Consider the following 17958-nt stretch of genomic DNA (forward strand, 5'->3'; position numbering starts at 1 on the left):
CAAAGGAGTTCAAAGCAGCTCTCAGACTATGCCAGGTAGCAATGGCCCCTGTTGAGAATCAATGGAGCACAGGTGCAGCACGCCTGCCCCACCCTCTCTGACTCCAGCATGCCCCCTGCTCTCAGACCATGAGATGGGGGTGAAGTAGGAGCCAGCTGTGCCAGGGCCATGCCACTGAAGACTCCTTCATTCTGCGGGAATTCTCAGCTGGGGAGATCTGACCTATTTTGATCTCTTTGCAGTTCAAGAGTCATGTAAATGGGCTGGATCACCCCTTATTTCATTTAATTCTTCTCGCCACATCAGAACTAGCCATTCCACTTCTCTGGCCCTTCCCATAACGTTGCCACTGTTAGTGGAAAAGGCTTCTCCTCTACAGCTCCTGCCTTTCTGAAACTTTCTCACCAGCTTCTGTGCATTTTTCATGAACTCTCCTTATTTTAGGGTGACCAGATGTCCCAATTTTATAGGGACAGTCCCGATTTTTGGGTCTTTTTCTATATAGGCTCCTATTACTCCCCACCCCCTGTCCCGATTTTTCACATTTGCTGTCTGGTCACCCTACCTTATTTCAAATTTCATATGACAACACCTTGTCCTGGGCCTATATTTTCCCAATTCCTTTCTCTCCATTATTATTTATTATTTAACTCTTTACCTTTATTATCTAACTCTGTCAGCACTTTGAGAGGGACACTGCCCCAATTAAAGTGTTGCTGTGTTACAAGAGAGTCCAAGGCAGACACAGGCTACAGAGAGCAATAGATTCAGCGGTGAGGTCTATATCTCGAGCCTAGTGGTCATAACCAGGAAGTGGGAACCTTGCATGGGTAAACTACCAGGAAGTGAGGTTTCTCTGTTATGCCTGCCTGGGGAAAGCAGCAGAGAGAAAACATGGGCTGGGCTCTAGTACTGGGAACAAGGATAAATGATCCTTGTCCTCAAATGCATCTTGTGGCTCTTGCTCTGCTTAATTTTTCAGATCGTTTTGAAACTGACATATGGATCACCCTGAATAACTCTAGAGCAGGTAACTATTGGAGGTTTTTTTAAACAGGATACTGGGTTTCTGAGCAAATCATCATTGTGGTGTCGGCTACGTCCCCTGCTACAGCCTTACTGGGAAAGTAGAAATTTCTCTCTCTTTGTGGGAAAAATCATAAGTCCCCACTGGAATAGTTCACTTTCCATTGGTACAGTTTTGATCAGGGCAGTCTGGCCTTCAGGTAATTTTTAGCCCCGTAGAAGAGTCCTTGGATTGGAGGAATTGGGCAACAGGAGCTACAGAAATGCGCTCTATATCTGAACCACACAGGTGACATTTGTAATGTAAATTGCAATTCAAAATTAATTTTGTCCTTTAAGTGCTGGACTGGCAGCCCCCGAAGACTGAAGTACTCTTTTGATCCCTGAGCAGAGAGCAGCCAGAGTTTCCCCCACGTAGTTCCTCACTCTCGCCCCAAGGTGCTTTAACCTGATGGGGTGGGAGTGGGAGGGGCGGGCTTCATAGGGGTGATAGGAAAGTTCAGTTTCCAGGCCCATTCAGTCCTTGGCTTCTCTCTGCTGAAACTGCAAGTGGTGACGGGAGCTGTGAATTGAACTCCTGTCCTTGAGGAACTCTGACTCATTAATTCAGTGCATCTTATAAACTGCCACGTTTCCCCTCTGCAGTGATAATCCAGCTGTTCCTACTCTAGCACTTCTCTCCAAAGCAGGTGATGCATAAGAACTGTGTTTGTTGTTTTATAGCTCCTAATGTAGCCCTGGGGAAAACAGCCTCCCAGTCCAGCGCCGGAGAGATTGAGGACAATCCTATGAGGGCCATTGATGGATCTTTATTGAACCGTTCCCCGAGCCAACAGTGCTCACAAACACGCAGAGATTTCCAGCCATGGTGGACAGTGGATTTGAGCGCAACATTCATTGTGTCCTCAGTGGCGATCACAAATCGAGGCGACTGTTGCAAAGAGAGGATCAATGGTGCAGAGATTCGGATTGGGAACTCACCAGAGCTTGGTGGGACACTGAATCCCAGGTACTGATCTATTGTAGTTTGTGGAAGTATTTGAGCATGTAGAGGAAAACTGAATGAAAGTGACTGGGTACCTTTCCTGTACAGGACATGAGCCCAGGTTTTATGTGCAGTCTTTTCCACACTCCTGCAAAGTGGTGAAAAGTCAGTCTTCTCAGATGGTCATTTTCTGTGTGTGATGATTATTATCCAAGCCTTGTGCATCAATCAAGTCAAAAACCTGTTAACTTTGCAGTTATGTTTGCTAATCAAAACCCACCAAAGTCAAGAAATATTTAAAGTAGTATTGTACTAATAATGCTGGAGCACTTACAAACAAGGAGGCCAGATTTGGTGCCCTTACTCCAGGTGAGCTGCACCTTACACTGGAAAATTACCGTATGTTGTGTGAGAACACACCCCTGAGAAGTCACGGTAAGTAATTAAATGTTAAGCAAAACTGCACTCACTGGACACAGGAATGTTGTGTTTAACTTTGTGTCAGTGGGTCATGAATAACCCAGCTGACATGATGAGAGCGACAGTCCTTGCATATAGCTAAGGCCTGATTCTTGTCTATATTAAGGCCCCTTTATATTGCTCTGACAGCAATTTACGCTCACTTTAAGAGATTTTACACTGTCAACAGCATAAAGTGGCCTCAGTGTACATGAGAATCAGTCCCCGTCTTGCTAGTTACCACAGCTCCCCAAAGTCATGTTCTGACACAATGTAATTTCCCAATGTAGACTAGTCCCTAGACGATGCTCCAACCCTTCCTGCCATTGCTTTCTTCTTGATCTCTCAGATTAGGAGCCACACAGGTTATCAAACAATTTCTTAATAGGTAGCTAAGGGACATGTTTTAATAGTGATGGAACAGACTGCCAAGGCAAGTGTGGATTCTCTATCTCTTGAGGTCTTCAGATTAGGACTGGCTGCCTTTCTGGAAGTTAGGCTTTAGCCAGACACAAGTTAGTGGGCTCAATACAGGGGTAACTGGGTGCAATGTAATGATCTGTGATATACGGGAGTTCAAACTAGATGACCTAATGGTCCCTTCTGGCCTTAAACTCTATGAATAAGAAGTATTGCTGCAGAATGCAGTGCAGTTCAGAGAAGGCAGGGCTTCAGCCTCTTCTGCCCCTCATGCCCTTTCTTTCCCAGCCAGACATTCTGTCCTGCAGAGCTCCTAAAACAACAGCTGGACAAGATGAAGAGCTCGAGAATGACAAGAAAATAGTCTTTTGTTGTTGTAGTTCCTTTAAAAAAATGATGCAATGCAGAGAATTATGCAGCATTGTGACTGAAAAATCAATTCTTTGGTTTTCTGGGTGGCTACGAAGCACATGGGGGCCCTGTTTTTGTGGTAACCATGCTTATCTTGACTTTTACATTCTTAACCATACTATTGCATGAATGGTGTTCATGTTTCACTGACTTCATGTTAATAGCTACATCACTTAAGAAAATCATTAACAGAAACACTTTTAAGTGATCAACTGATTCTCATGGCTGGGACATTTGAAAAGGCATAAGGATTTTAGGAACCTTTTGAAAATCCCAGCTAACGTGCTTATTTCAGTGCATGAGCATACAAGAGACAGGAGCTTTCATTCCACAGATACAGACTTCATGGTGCTAGTCCTCGCTCAGGTTCACAATGCATAACTGCTCTTTTACCACTCTCTGTGAATAAGATCCTGTTCATTTCCAGATGTGCTACAGTTGAGTCCATGGAGCTTGGGCAAACACTCTCATTTGACTGTCATGGAATGCAAGGGCGTTATGTGACTGTGACCATCCCAAGGCGAGCTGAGTACCTGACTCTGTGTGAAGTGCAGGTGTTTGGTCTGCCATTGATTTTCCCTGGTGAGTACAGTTACTGAATTCACACATAATAGATTTGTAGCTGTGTTTGGGGAAAGTTAACCCCAAAATTCTATTGGAGCCCTGTGCAGAGGGAGTGAAGAATGAGCATAAAACACTATGAGTGGGGTAAGTGAGTAAAAAAATTCTGATTTAAGGCTTGTCTATACAGAGAATTCATGCATAGTAAGATGGGGTGTAAATCTACAGCACACTAGCTGTCATGCACTAAAACTTCCATAGTGCACTTTGATCTACTCCCTGTATATGCTCCCTTTGCACAGATGTGAATGACTACACAGGGTGCCAGGCAGTGGAGAATCAGGACCATTGTCTTTTCATAGGAAAGTAGGGTCAAGGCCAAAGCACTGAAAGGGGATGTCTACATCCAAAAGAGGTACCTTGGGAGATCTCCCATGGATACTGGAACTGATTGACCTTAGGGGGCCTGCTCTCCAGCTTATCTTTGATATGCTTCACTAGGTCTTTTGGTGCTGTTATTGTCCACCTTGGCCTTCAGCCTTCCTTTCCAGCCTATTCATCGCATCACTGGCAGCCGCGTTAATGGAGTCCTTATGCCCAACAGTGCCAGCCAGGGACAAATAATTTCAGCCAGATGGAAAACACCAGACTGAGATGAGGGAGGGGAGGATAACAGTGGGATGAAATGCAGCGCCAGACTGACCAGAGAAAAAAGGCTCTGGGTCATTTGACTTTCACATACAGGGCTTTGGTTAAATGAGCGATGATACATTGCTGCAGAATTATTTAGTTCTATGCAAAAGGTAGACAAGCACCATATACTTCAGAGGCAAGGTGTTGGGTGCAGCATAATGAAAAGTATACCAGCAATGTTAAGGCATGATGTGGCACAACAAAGCCCCGTGCCACGGGCACAATGTTCAATACCCAATGGAAAATATTTATCCTGGTGGTGGTGGGGATGATCACCCACATAACACTATACATCTTCAAAGTGCTGTACAAGCAATTAAGTCTATAGACAGATCCCCTCAGTTTTGTGTTAGATCACGAAATCAGCGTCTGGGTCCAGTGCCCTGGAACCCTCACAGGAGAGACTTGTATGTAATGCAGCCCTGAGCAGGGCCGGCTCCAGGCACCAGCCTGGCAAGCAGGTGCGTGGGGCGGCCGCTCCGGAGAGGGGCGGCAGGTCCAGCTATTCGGCGGCAATTCGGCAGACGGTCCCTCACTCCCACTCGGAGCGAAGGACCTCCCGCCGAATTGCTGCCGCAGATCGCGATCGCGGCTTTTTTTTTTTTTTTTTGTCTGCTTGGGGCGGCCAAAACCCTGGAGCCGGCCCTGGCCCTGAGCCAAAGGAAAGCTTGGATAAGGGAGCGATTCTGAGAAACCAAATAGTAACTACATGTCCAGGGGCAAAATTTTTGATTCAGGCATCTTTTTTCTTTTGAAAAGTGCCCCAGTACATAAGAACACACACATTCACGCTTCCCTTCTGCTACGTGACCAGCTCTGGTAACGATTTGGGTTTTTTAACTATGTTGCAGGTGAAACACTCCGAGCACAAAAGACAACAACAGGAGGTAAATGCTGCCAATTTGATATGGTTGATGGAATATAGCTAGACAGACTGGAGTCTATGTTCACGTGGCACAGGCCTGCAGAGCGACTATTCAGCATGTGCTTTATAGAACCTAGAACAGTGGTTTTCAAACTGCGGGTCACGACCCAGTACTGGGTCGCAGAATGTAAGGCACTGAGTCGCAGCAGCTCTGCTCAGCACTGCCAACCGGGCCGTTAAAAGTCCCATCGGTGGTACTGCCCGGCTCAGGCAGGCTAGTCCCTACCTCTTCTGACACCGCGCTGCGCTCCAGAAGTGGCCAGCAGCAGGTCCGGCTCCTAGGCGGGGGGGCCACAGGGCTCCACGCGCTGCCCCTGCCCCGATTCCGCACTCCCATTGGCCAGTTCCTGGGGCGAGCTGGGGGGGAGGTGGTGCCTGCAGGCAAGAGCTGCGCGGAGCCGGATCTGTTGCTGGCCACTTCTGGGGCAGAGCGCGGTCCGCGGTGCCAGGACAGGCAAGAAGCCTGCCTTAGCATTCCCCCTGTGCCGCTGACCGGCAGATGCCCAAATTAAGCCCATGCCCCAACCTCACGCCCCAATCCCCTGCCCCAGGCATGAGCCCCCCCAAAACCTGGAGCCCCTTCCTGCACTCCAAACCCCTCATCCCCGGCCCCACCCCAGAGCCTGCACCCCCAGCCCAGACCCCCTCCCTCACCCCAACTCCCTGCCCCAGCCCAGAGCCCCCTCTCACACCCTGAACCCCTCATTCCTGGCCCCACCCCTCAGCCCTCACCCCCATACTCCAACCCCCTACCCCAGCCCAGAGCCCCCTCCCACACCCTGAACCCCTCATTCCAGGCCCCACCCCTCAGCCCTCACCCCCATACTCCAACCCTGCTCCAGCCCTGAGCCCCTCCCACACCCCAAATCCCTCATCCCCAGCTCCATTGGGTCGTGGGCATCAACAATTTTCTTCAACTGGGTTGCCAGAAAAAAAGTTTGAAAACCACTGACCTAGAACACATGCTTTATAGCAGGGGTCGGCAACGTTTGGCACGCGGCTCGCCAGGGTAAGCACCCTAGCGGGCCGGGACAGTTTATTTATCTGCTGACGCGGCAGGTTCGGCCGATCGCGGCCCCCACTCGCCACGGTTCGCCGTCCCGGGCCAATGGGGGCGGCGGGAAGTGGCGCGGGCGTGGGATGTGCTGGCCGCGGCTTCCCGCCGCCCCCATTGGCCCGGGACAGCGAACCGCGGCCAGTGGGGGCCGCAATTGGCCGAACCTGCCGCGTCAGCAGGTAAATAAACTGGCCCGGCCCGCTAGGGTGCTTACCCTGGCGAGCCGCGTGCCAAACATTGCCGACCCCTGCTTTATAGTCTCAACCTGTAATAGAGCACAAATATACCATGTGTTATTCTACAAATATATGGAAAAATGCCTAGCCCTATAAATAATGCTACTAACCTATAGCAGGTAACAATAATATTTTGCATTCATACAGTGCATTTCATCCAAGGATTTCAAAGTATTTTGCCGAGGTGGGTGTTATATGTATAGAAAGGAAACCTGAAGAACCCAGAAATTAAACAATTTGACCAGACTATCAGAGCAAGTCAGTGGCAAGTCTCCAAGTTTCCTGACTCTTAATCACTTTAACCACTAGACAGTTTCTGCCTACTTGTTCAGCTCCTGTCTATATGCAGAGCATGCTGAAACTGCAAATCTCCATCACATTGCTAATACACACTTATAGTGAGCACTGATAAACAGTGCCTGTGAAAGGGTGAAGAAGCCTTTTGGGAACTAAGCAAATAAATTTTCTCAGAATATACAACAGGAGAAGTCTCATCATTAGTTCACAAGGTGTTGGGGTGTATACAGGTTACCAGGACTGCACAGGTACCATAGGCTGCTACTTGGGAGGAGTGCTTCCTCTTCACCCTGGCTGAAATCCTAGCCCTATTGAAGTCAATGTCAAACTTCACTTCAATAGGGTCAGAATTTCACCCCGTGTTCCTGGCCAGGTTGAACAGTTTGCTTTCTAGCTTGTATGGCCACAGAGAGACTGCCAAGACTCATTAGTAAGGCTTCGTTATAGTCACGGGTATTTTTAGTAAAAGTCATGGAGATCACAGGCAGTAAACAAAAATTCACAGCCTGTGACCTGTCCAGGACTTGTACCATATACCCCTGACTAAATCTTGGGGGAGGGGGTAGCATGGGGGTGCTGCGGGTGCTCGTAGGGGGGGAGCCCAAGGGCCACCACAGGCGCTAGGGGGGCAGCCTGGGGATGCCACGGGTACGTGGGGGGGCAGTCCGGGGTCACAACAGCTGCTCGGGCGGGGGCAGCCCGGGACCGCCGCTGGCGCTGGCAGGGTCCCTGCTGATGCTGGAGGGGGATTGGCGGGGCTGGCAGGCTTCCTACCCGGCTCCTCGCAGCTCCCCGGAAGCGGCAACATGTCCCTTCCTCAGCTCCTAGCTCCGCGTGCTGCCCCCGTCCCAAGCGTCGGCTCTGCAGCTCCCATTTGCTGGAAACCGCGGCCAATGGGAGCTGCGGGGCAGGCAGCGCGTGGAGCTAGGAGCTGAGGGAGGGACATGTCATTGCATCTGGGGAGCTGTCCAAGGTAAGCACCACCCAGAGCCCCCACCCCCTCCCGCGCCCCAAACCCCAGCCCTGAGCCCTCTCCCACACCGAAACTCCTGCTGCTGCTGTGGAGGGGGTGGCCCAAGACTGCCCCAGCAATAGTCGGTGCAGCTGGCCCAGGCGGCCCCCTGGCCAGTCACATCACCTGGCTGCTGCAGAAGTCACAGAGGTCCCAGAAAGTCACGGAGCCATGACCTCCGTGACAAACTCGCAGCCTTACCCATTAGTAAACCAACCAGGCATGGCAGACAGCGTCGGATTATGCTGCCCAGCCCATCAGAGAGTGTTTACATGGTGAGCCTGGCGCATGGGGGGGGAAAGAGGAGAGCGGGCAGGGTCAGCCACCCCCACCCAGTTTTGCTGCTTGGCTTGTACTGAGCATGTGACAGTAACCATGTGGCATGGCATTTGCCAGCTGTCCCTCAATATTAGAGACCGGATAAATAAGGATCAGGAGATAGCTGAAGTAGGCCTCTGCCTTATGACTATGATAAGCTAGATCTTGACTGGTTTAATCCACTTTATTTTGCAGCTGTGGGCATGGGAGTATTTCTTTCAATAAAATGTGTAGATCTTTGGCTGTTTCCTTATTTTGCCATTAAAGAGTTGCATTTTGTATCTCTTGGCATTAACTCTTATGTGTTCTTGGGCTGATTACCTTGATGAAGCTACTAGTCTCCCTGGTACTGCACCTGTAGTAATTTCACAACCAACTGTCTTTCTTTCCAGTCCCAAATGTAGCACCACATGGTATTGCCTCCCAGTCCAGCATATATATGTACTCCTATAAGGCTCAGAATGCTAACGATGGCTCTTTATCTGCCGACGTTTTGGTGGGACAGTGTACCCACACACGTAAAGAGTGGTCACCCTGGTGGAGGCTGGATTTGAAATCAGAGCATAAAATCTTCTCTGTTGCACTAACAAACCGAGGAGACTGTTGCAAGAGTCGGATAAACAGTGCTGAGATCCGGATTGGGAACTCTAACAAACAAGGTGGAATAAAGAATCCAAGGTATCCCTCCTAATCTTGAGCTGTCATTGCATGAACATACCAAAGTCAAACTCACTATGGGCCAAAGAAATATGGAATGAATTAGAAGCTGTTTCTTTTTCCCTTACTAAATACAAGTTATGGCTAGAGCAACAGCTCTGGAGAATGACATTTTATCCATAGAATGCATGCAGTGGCCATACGTATATTGCCTATATCATTTGCTACCACCTTAATGTGGAGGGACCATTAAAGAAGTAAGAAGGGGTTTTGGTCTCCATGCCTAGTTCAATTCTTGGTCTTTTTTTTTGAGGATGCCCATCCACTAGGAACTGGATTGAGCTCACTAACTCATTCTGGACTCATTCACAACTCCAGAGTGAAGGTTGCAAGATGTTTTCCATTCTATGGCCTGTTTTCCTGCCCACTCTAACTTACAGAAAAAAATGTAGTTTTCAGATTGTTTTCTGCTTAGTCCCAGCCCAAAGGGAAAAGTTTGAAGCAAATAGAACTAGCAATTTTTTTTAGTGCTGAGAATGAAAAAAGGAGCATATGTCTGTCTTTTGTGCAGCCCTAACTCAAAATGCAACATCTTCTAAAAATTCAAATTGGTCATGGATTTAGTTATCCATGTATAGTGCAACAACTCATTATCTTTTAATCAGAGTGCTATTCTTTCCAGATGTGGGACAGTTTTCCGCATGGATTATGAGGAAACCCTCTCATTTGACTGTGAAGGAATGCAAGGGCGGTATGTGACAGTGACCATTCCCGGGCGAGCTGAATACCTCAGTCTGTGTGAAGTGCAGGTCTTTGGTCTGCCCGTGAGTCCTTTAAGTGAGTACATTGCTGAAAATCATAATGTTGATGCAAGGATAGAGATGCAAAAAACAAGAAGATTTATCAATCAGATGTAAAGCTTCTCTCAGGCTAATGTCTTCCCTACACTGGAGGTTTGCCTCCATCCCAGCCATCACTAGCCACCAACCAGGTAGCAGCACCAGTGCAAACCCATAGTGTAGACAAGCTCAACCGCAATTTGCATGACTGCCACTTATCTCTCCTTAAAAGCAATTTGCTCTGCCTATGCTTGGCATTTGGACGGATGCAGTTACACTGTTGTCCACCCACCAGTGGCTGGAGTTGAGGAAGATTCTCGTTGTTTGTAGGCAAGGCCTGCAGCCAATGTAATTCTCCCACTGCTGAGAGGTGAACTTCTTGAATGATTAGCCTTAGTTTCTGTTGTGTAACTTAAATCTTAATGAGGACTCAGTGTTTAATTACCAAAATCCAGTCTTCTGGATTCTTTTCATGTCCATTCACACACACGCTGATGCAATGATTTCTGACAAAGTCCCAAGGATGATTGAACTGAAAAAGTGCAGAATACAGGGATGGAGAAGCAAATAATCAAACTTGTGTTATCCTACTTATTTCTGTGCCAGAAGGAAGGTTACAATGCAATTTCCTTTAGAGACAAACTTAGCCTAACGGCACTATCTTAATATAAATAATAATCAAGCATCATAATCAGAACTGCTGATTTAACTCTATTCAGACAGGATTTGTCTCTTTTTAACCCAGTGGTAACTTGAAATTACATTTTTAAGACTGTGCCCTTTTGGTTGCTAGCCAACCTTCTGTACGCCTTGTTCCAGCAAAGCACTTTGGCATGTATATAAATTTAAGTACTTGATTACTCCCTATCAAAATTGATAGAACTGCTCACATGCTTGATGTTTGCATGTGTTTAAGTGCTTTGCTGGGTCAGAGTTTTAATTAAAGCCCCTGTGAAAGGATGATTTTGCAGATGGTGATTATAATTTTTTTATGGGATTGAAAACCTGCTTCTGAAACTAGAGGTGAAAAGGTAAACTGTTAGTTGCTTCCAAAATGGACTTTTGCAAGATGGAGACGCTTAACCTGCATTGGGGAGAAATGGTTCTTAGAGTCTGAAATGACGAGAGAGTAATTAAATTTGCCCTTTACAAACAAAGGGATGAAAACATCTTTTGGATCAGAGGAGTTACAAAAGAGAAAGTGATAGTCTAATCTCAATAGACTGGAGCTGGCCCATATACAAGTAGGAAGGGACCCACTATGCTAAATAGTTGAAGGTAATTTGTTTACCTCCAAATAATAGAAGGTAAGAACAATACTGTACCTCTCATATTTCTCAGGCTACCTGAGCTTTGAGGCTGACTGGCTGATGCCACTTCCCAAAACTAGCCCTGAACAGAATCCAGTAAAACAGAAAGGTTGGTCTGGTTAATTAAAACGCACACACTCAAAACTTAGGCTACATGAAGATCAATTCCTCATTTAATGAAGAATATTAGGAAATGCTGCAGTTCTGTATATGTAGGAAAAGGCAAGTAATAGATGTGGATGGGACAAAGAATTTTAACTCTAGAAATTCTAGTTCAGGGGTAGGCAACCTATGGCATGCGTGCCAAAGGCGGCACGTGAGCTGATTTTCAGTGGTACTCACACTGCCCAGGTCCTGGCCACCGGTCCAGGGGGCTCTGCATTTTAATTTAATTTTAAATTAAGCTTCTTAAACATTTTAAAAACCTTATTTACTTTACATACAACAATAGTTTAGTTATATATTATAGACTTATAGAAAGAGACCTTCTAAAAACGTTAAAATGTATTACTGGCACGCAAAACCTTAAATTAGAGTGAATAAATGAAGACTCGGCACACCACTTCTGAAAGGTTGCCTACCCCTGTATCTAGTTAAACACCTCATTGTGCAGAACTAACTGGCAACAATGTGAAATAAATCCCTGTTTTATTACTTGAAATATACTTTGCAAATTTAAGTCTCTTTACTTAGCTGGTGGATGGTCCCTTAGACTGAAGATGCTCTTCCCAGTTTAATTAATAGCAGCCATCTGAACTGGTTGTTCCTGGAAACTGGGACCTTTGAGAGGCTGGTGAGGCCAAAGATTTTAGAATATCTTCCCAGGAAATGGCTTTACACCAGGGGATGGTTCCACTGGCTCTTGCCTGGAGTGGAGTACAAAGCAGATTTGTATTCCTGGATAAATGAAAAACATAACCTTAGTGGGTAATTTTCATGCACCTATGCTGCCACCAAACCACTGCTTCATCTGTATCATTACCTGGGGCATAGAATTCTCTCTCCTCAACATTAGTTATAACCCAGTGACAGCAAGTTAGCACAGGTTGATCGCTGTTCTCCACAGTTCTGATTCTTTATAATCTATAAAGTAATTGTCAGAAAACTATGGAGATTTACAGGTTTGTTCTTATTTCTAGTGTTTTAAATTATGCACTAAGGAAAAAACAGCAGATCAAAATCAGGAGTGGAAAATACAGTATGTAAACACTTACTACAGGAGCATATATGTGATATACACACACTCTTTCTCTCTCCCTCTGTAGTATGAATAGATTATCAGTCTCCCGGATCACCCAAAGTCCTCTTCGTCCACTGTTTATACAGATGACTGGAGCCACCCTATTGATCACCCTTCCTTTCCCAAGCTTTGTCAGGAAGGAGTTGTGCAGATCTGCATCTCCATTTCCCCTTTCCTATGGGTTTACAAGGCAGGGCAAATTATTTCCCCATATGTGTTCTTCACCCATCCCCAGGGAAACACAGCATCTTCTCTGTCTAGTGGGTAATGAATAAGATTCAGTTGAAAGTTAGGCAGGATGACTCCATGATATCACCCAAGATTCCACACTACATTGCTAACGTTTCAAATTCTCTGTAGTAATAGAAGATACCTGGGGCCAAATTCTGATTTCAGTCAAATTTGGCTTCAGGGATTAGGCAGGCTGGCTTCAGGTCACTTTCAGTGAGAACCTCTCGTTCATTATTACCCCAGTGTTCATGTGGCAGACAAGATCACTGCAGATCCCCTTGGTTCACTTTAATACCATTCCTCCTACAAAGCTTATGCTTCTTCCCCACATACACAGTGCTAAAGCACACGGAGAGGGAGCGTTGTTCTACACTCCATGGGATCATGGTCGCTTTTATACAGGAAAGAGAATAATGAGAATGAACACACAGAAGAGAACAATGAAAAGTGGTAGAACTCTGGAGAAAAGAGAAAGGAGGGAGAGAAGCAAATAGAGATTTTAAAAGGAGAGAGAAGAAAAACTGGGAGATGGAAAGGAAAAAAGATAACAAAAGATAGAAATGTGTGTTTTTATTAAACAAAGAAGGTGTTTGAAGTATTGCTGATGCTCTCGATTTATGCTGCTTTCAATAGTATCCGAAAGGATTTTAAAGACAATGGCTCTGCCCTCCTGGGAATACCTCTAGCACAGGGGTTTCCCTGGGTGCTTCTAGCCACTTAACCTTCCCCCAAACATCCTCCCTATCCCCCCAAGCTCTCTGTGCCACCACCTCTCACAGTCCCCAATGTAGAAGGCATCCTGTGAAAAGGGGACGTGACTGAAGAACAGATTCACTGTGGCTAGTCTCAGGTACAACAGTGGCCCCTAAGGACTGTGGTGGGCAGCCACGCATAAATTATTAGGGTATCTCTGAGGTTATTTTAATTTATGCCAGGAGCCAGGTAGATCCCCACAAAAGCACCAGATTGTGGGGAGCTACATATGTGGAATAAAGCCACCTTGCTCCTATTCCCACCCCATGCCTATATGGAGCAGAGCCTCCTTCAAAGAGTAATGACACTTCACACTTTATATAGTACAGGGGTCGGCAACCTCTGGCACGCGGCTCACCAGGGTAAGCACCCTGGCGGGCCGGGCCAGTTTGTTTACCTGCCACATCCGCAGGTTCAGCCGATCGCGGCTCCCACTGGCCATGGTTCACCGCTCCAGGCCAATGGGGGCTGCGGGAAGCCGCGGCCAGCACATCCCTCAGCCCACGCCGCTTCCCGCAGCCCCCATTGGCCTGGAGCGGCGAACCGCGGCCAGTGGGAGCCGCGATCGGCTGGACCTGCAGACGCAGCAGGTAAACAAACTGGCCCGGCCCGCCAGGCAAGCCGCGTGCCAGAGGTTGCTGACCCCTAATATAGTACTTTCATCTGAGGGTCTCAGAGCAGTTTAAAAGCATTAGGTGCTGCTACCTCTCGTGCCCCCTTGAGGTATGCAAGTAGTTTTATTCTCCTTTTACAAGTGGGGGGAAATGAGGTGGAGAAAGGATAAGTTATGTATCCATGTTCAAAGGGTGAGTCAGTGCAAGATTGAAAATAAAACGTAGGGCTCCTGATCCCAGCCCCTTAACCTACCCCCCAACTTTCTCTTCTCAGTCTTAATTATGTTGTTTGCAATGGCAGTGCTATACTCACATTATTATTTATTTACTCCCTATTGTAACATGCTGCCCCTGGATTGGTGGTTAGCAGCAAACCCAAGACCTCTACACCTAAAAGCATGAGCTTCTATTGACTATCTCCTCGAGAAGTAGAGAGAGCTAGAGCCCTGCAAATCTGCGGATATTCGGTTTTATACCCGGGGACCATGTTTGCAGATCATGGATCAGATGCGGATGCCAATTTTGTAGCTGGGCAGGGCTCTAAGGAGAGCAACGAGAGAGTGTGGGTTACACTATAACAATTTTAAAGGTCTAGTTTTGGGCCCAAACTCTGTGACAGTCTCCCTTTAAGTTACGTCAAGTTTAAGATATATCAGTGATCATTTGTATCTTGCATTAGCTGTAGCAAAAACCTCTGATTTTCTTCCTCTTTATCAGTTTCTGTTCTTTTTTTTAAAGCTTCCACCACAGACTCCCCTTTGCCCTCAAAGGGGAGAAAAGGCTCACGTAAGTACTGTTATCCTTTTCTCCGTTTCTCAGTGGCAGGGGTTATTATTATTATCTTGTACCATAGAGCCTTGTAGCTCTAGTGACAGACCAGGACCCCATTGTGCTAGGTGCTGTACAAACACCAGAACAAAAAGATGGTCTCTGCCCTCTAAGAGTTTACAATCTAAGTATAAGACAAGAGACAGCCACTGGACCATCCTTCCTCCTAATATACTAGAGTGGATGCATTTTTGAATGGGTGATCTCATTCCAGCCCAGCCACCTCAGAACACCTCAAGGTTCTCCCATCACTTATTACGACTGAGCATGATCACACAACCCTCCCCAGGGTGACACACCATTTGGCAATACTTGTTCAAACCACCCTATCATGCAGCACAAAGGCTGTGAAGGAGAATGAATGAAATCCCATCCTGAAAATTAAATCCTTTTCTCTTCAGCTGGTATCACACACTGAGTTTGAAAGGTGGACACATGTTTGTGGAGGGTTCTTCATTACTTCTGGACATGTTGTCTTACTCACATTCGGTCTTCTTTCCTGATCTTATTCTGATCAAACCCATTCATTCCTCAAAGAGGGTCAGGTGATGGAAGAATTGCAGTTGCTGTGGGATAGGTGTGATTATAACCAGCTATGATTTCTGTCCTAGGTCTCCTTGGCAAAGCCTTTATTTTCCCAGAAGAAACAGACACTAGCTATGTTGTCCTGTCTCCAGCACAGCCCTTGAGTCTTGGAGCATTCACACTTTGCATGAAAGTGGCCTCAGAGTTACCGCCCAATCGGGAAATCATTCTTTTCTCCTACCGCACCAAGTACTATGACGAACTCAATGTGTGGCAAGAGTTTAATGGCACCTTTAGTTTGTACCTGAGTGGTCCTGGAGTGCACTTCACCCTCCCCAAACTCAACACCTTTGGGAGTCACATGTGTGTGACCTGGGAATCCAAATCTGGTCTCACAGCCTTTTGGGTAAATGGTAAAAGGAGTTTAAGAAAAGTGCTGAGACCAGGGCATAGGATCCAACCACAGGGCATTGTCATGTTGGGGCAAGATCCGGACACATTCTGGGGCAGCTTTGAGAAGGCCCAAAGCTTTGTGGGAGAAATAAGTGACCTTTATATGTGGGACCATGTCTTATCACCCTCCATTATCCAGAATGTTTACCTGGACCACTCATTTCCCAAGGGAAATATTTTTGATTGGAAATCATTATCATATAAGTGTACGGGAAATGTGATTGTGCCATCCAAACTGTAACTGGAGTGTAATGTGAATGAAAGGGCTTCTGACATTCTTTGTTTCATTTCTCCTACGTGTGCACAAGAAATAAAACAGAACAAGGAACAGAGTGGAAAACTCTAGAAATTTGTGGGTGGTTTTTTTTACAAGATAGAAATTAGAGATGGCAAAGCCCTTATAGACAGCTTAGTTCCATGCTCACACGTGTTAATGCCAATCTTGTATCTAAAGTCTATGCAGATTTGTGGTGCAAAGATTTGCAATGACCTTTATAGGTAACAGTTTAGCTCTAACCAACTGGATGGATGTGCAAAAGGTCATGGGGGTGGGAATAGCTGGTCTGTCAATCATATCCCAGTGACCAGCTCCATTAGCTGAATTCCCAGTGCCTACATGTGACCTCCTATTCAGGGCAGCCCATCACTGTGAGGCTAACAACCTCATGAATCTATGATCCCTGGCACTGGCATACAACTAGGTAATACAGATGTGGGAGATCCTGCTTGGTGGGGCTCCCCGCACCAGAAGGGTGCTGCTTGGTCCCGTGTCACTTTCCCATACAGCCATGACCTTCTGCCTTGCTGCTTGCAAGAGAAAAATACCAAACGACTAGCCCTCAAGTCGCCAAACCGTAGCTTAACCGAGTGATCTGCAGCTCCTCCAAGGGCTGCTTGACAGAGAATAAAAAGTGATGGAAAACTCCTGTGAAATCCCTTGAATAACTGAACTGATCAGTCCTCCCAGGAAGGCATAAAACATGCATTCTTGTTGGGGGGCGGGGGGAAGAACCCTCCATGCTAGACTAAATTGTGGTGGGAACACCCTAGCAAAAATATCCTTCCTGGCTCTAGGAAGCAGTCAGTTACTCCTAAGGGTTCTGTGCTTATCTCTGACAGATTGCTGCCTCTGGCTCCCACCTGGCCACCAAAAGGAGTGAGGGAGAGTGGGAGTGTTACAGCCAGGCTCATGCAAAAAACAATAATCTGTCGTTCTCTCTGCCTCATTTATAGTTGGGGGGGGGGGCAGCTGGCCATGTAAGGTACTGTCCAATCAACCTCCCCCTGCTACTTGCCCTGTGTTTTACCGCTGGGCCTCTATGGCTTTGTCTACACTAGGGAAAGAGAGTGTGTGTGTGTGGGGGGGGGGGTTCAATCCAGTTAGCTCAACTGAAAACCCCACTTAGCACCAACATAGGCACAGTTAAAACTGGTGGCTCAAATGATTGAAAAAGCACCTTTTTTCCTAGACAAGGCCACAAGGAGTTGTGAAAGCAGCCATTTTTTCCATGCTCACAGTCCCACGGGGAGGAATGCTGCTGACAAGATTAACCACAAATCAGCTGAAATTGCTTCACTGTCCATTGGGATGATGGTGATACTAGAGCTGTAATCATTCTCCGTGGTTTACGGAAAATAGTCTCCTGTCGGCTAGAAGGCCCTGTCTTCATAGGCAAAGATAATGTGTTGCCAGTCATGCTTGTTCAATCACGTCAGCTCACCACAGCTGAAAACCCTGATAACGCTTATTAAAAGGCAGGTTAACACCTCTCAAGCTGTGTTAATGTGTTAAAAACTACAACTTGCCCCAGCTAGACATGTAAAACTTTTGCCAGTGTAATAATGCCAGTTAGAGGTGTGGATTTTTATGATATTTTGATACCAGCAAAAGCCCTTGCGCCGATGCAATTATACCTGCAAAAAAGTCATTTAACCAGCATAGCATATTTTGTTCGACGAACAGATATAAGCCATATTGGCAAAAGCTCTCTTTTGCTGGTATAAACTAGGCAGGTTATACCTGTATAGTTATACCAGCAAACTTTTGTAGTGTAGATCAGACCTGGGTTTTGAAAAGGTATTAGCTAGCATGTTTTAAACAACTCAAC

General features: G+C 46.6%; 1 protein-coding gene across 1 annotated transcript; it reads left to right on the plus strand.

The window, feature by feature from the left end:
* The first annotated feature begins 1814 nt into the window (after positions 1 to 1814).
* On the plus strand, positions 1815 to 16091 carry LOC135894184 (pentraxin fusion protein-like). Its single transcript, XM_065422241.1, has 7 exons — positions 1815 to 2035; positions 3729 to 3883; positions 5407 to 5442; positions 8793 to 9078; positions 9740 to 9894; positions 14783 to 14830; positions 15484 to 16091. The coding sequence occupies exons 1-7, from the start codon at positions 1815 to 1817 to the stop codon at positions 16089 to 16091; spliced, it is 1509 nt and encodes a 502-aa protein (XP_065278313.1).
* The last annotated feature ends 1867 nt before the right edge of the window (positions 16092 to 17958 follow it).

Source organism: Emys orbicularis, chromosome 1, assembly GCF_028017835.1.
Source record: "Emys orbicularis isolate rEmyOrb1 chromosome 1, rEmyOrb1.hap1, whole genome shotgun sequence".
Lineage (NCBI taxonomy): Eukaryota > Metazoa > Chordata > Testudines > Emydidae > Emys > Emys orbicularis.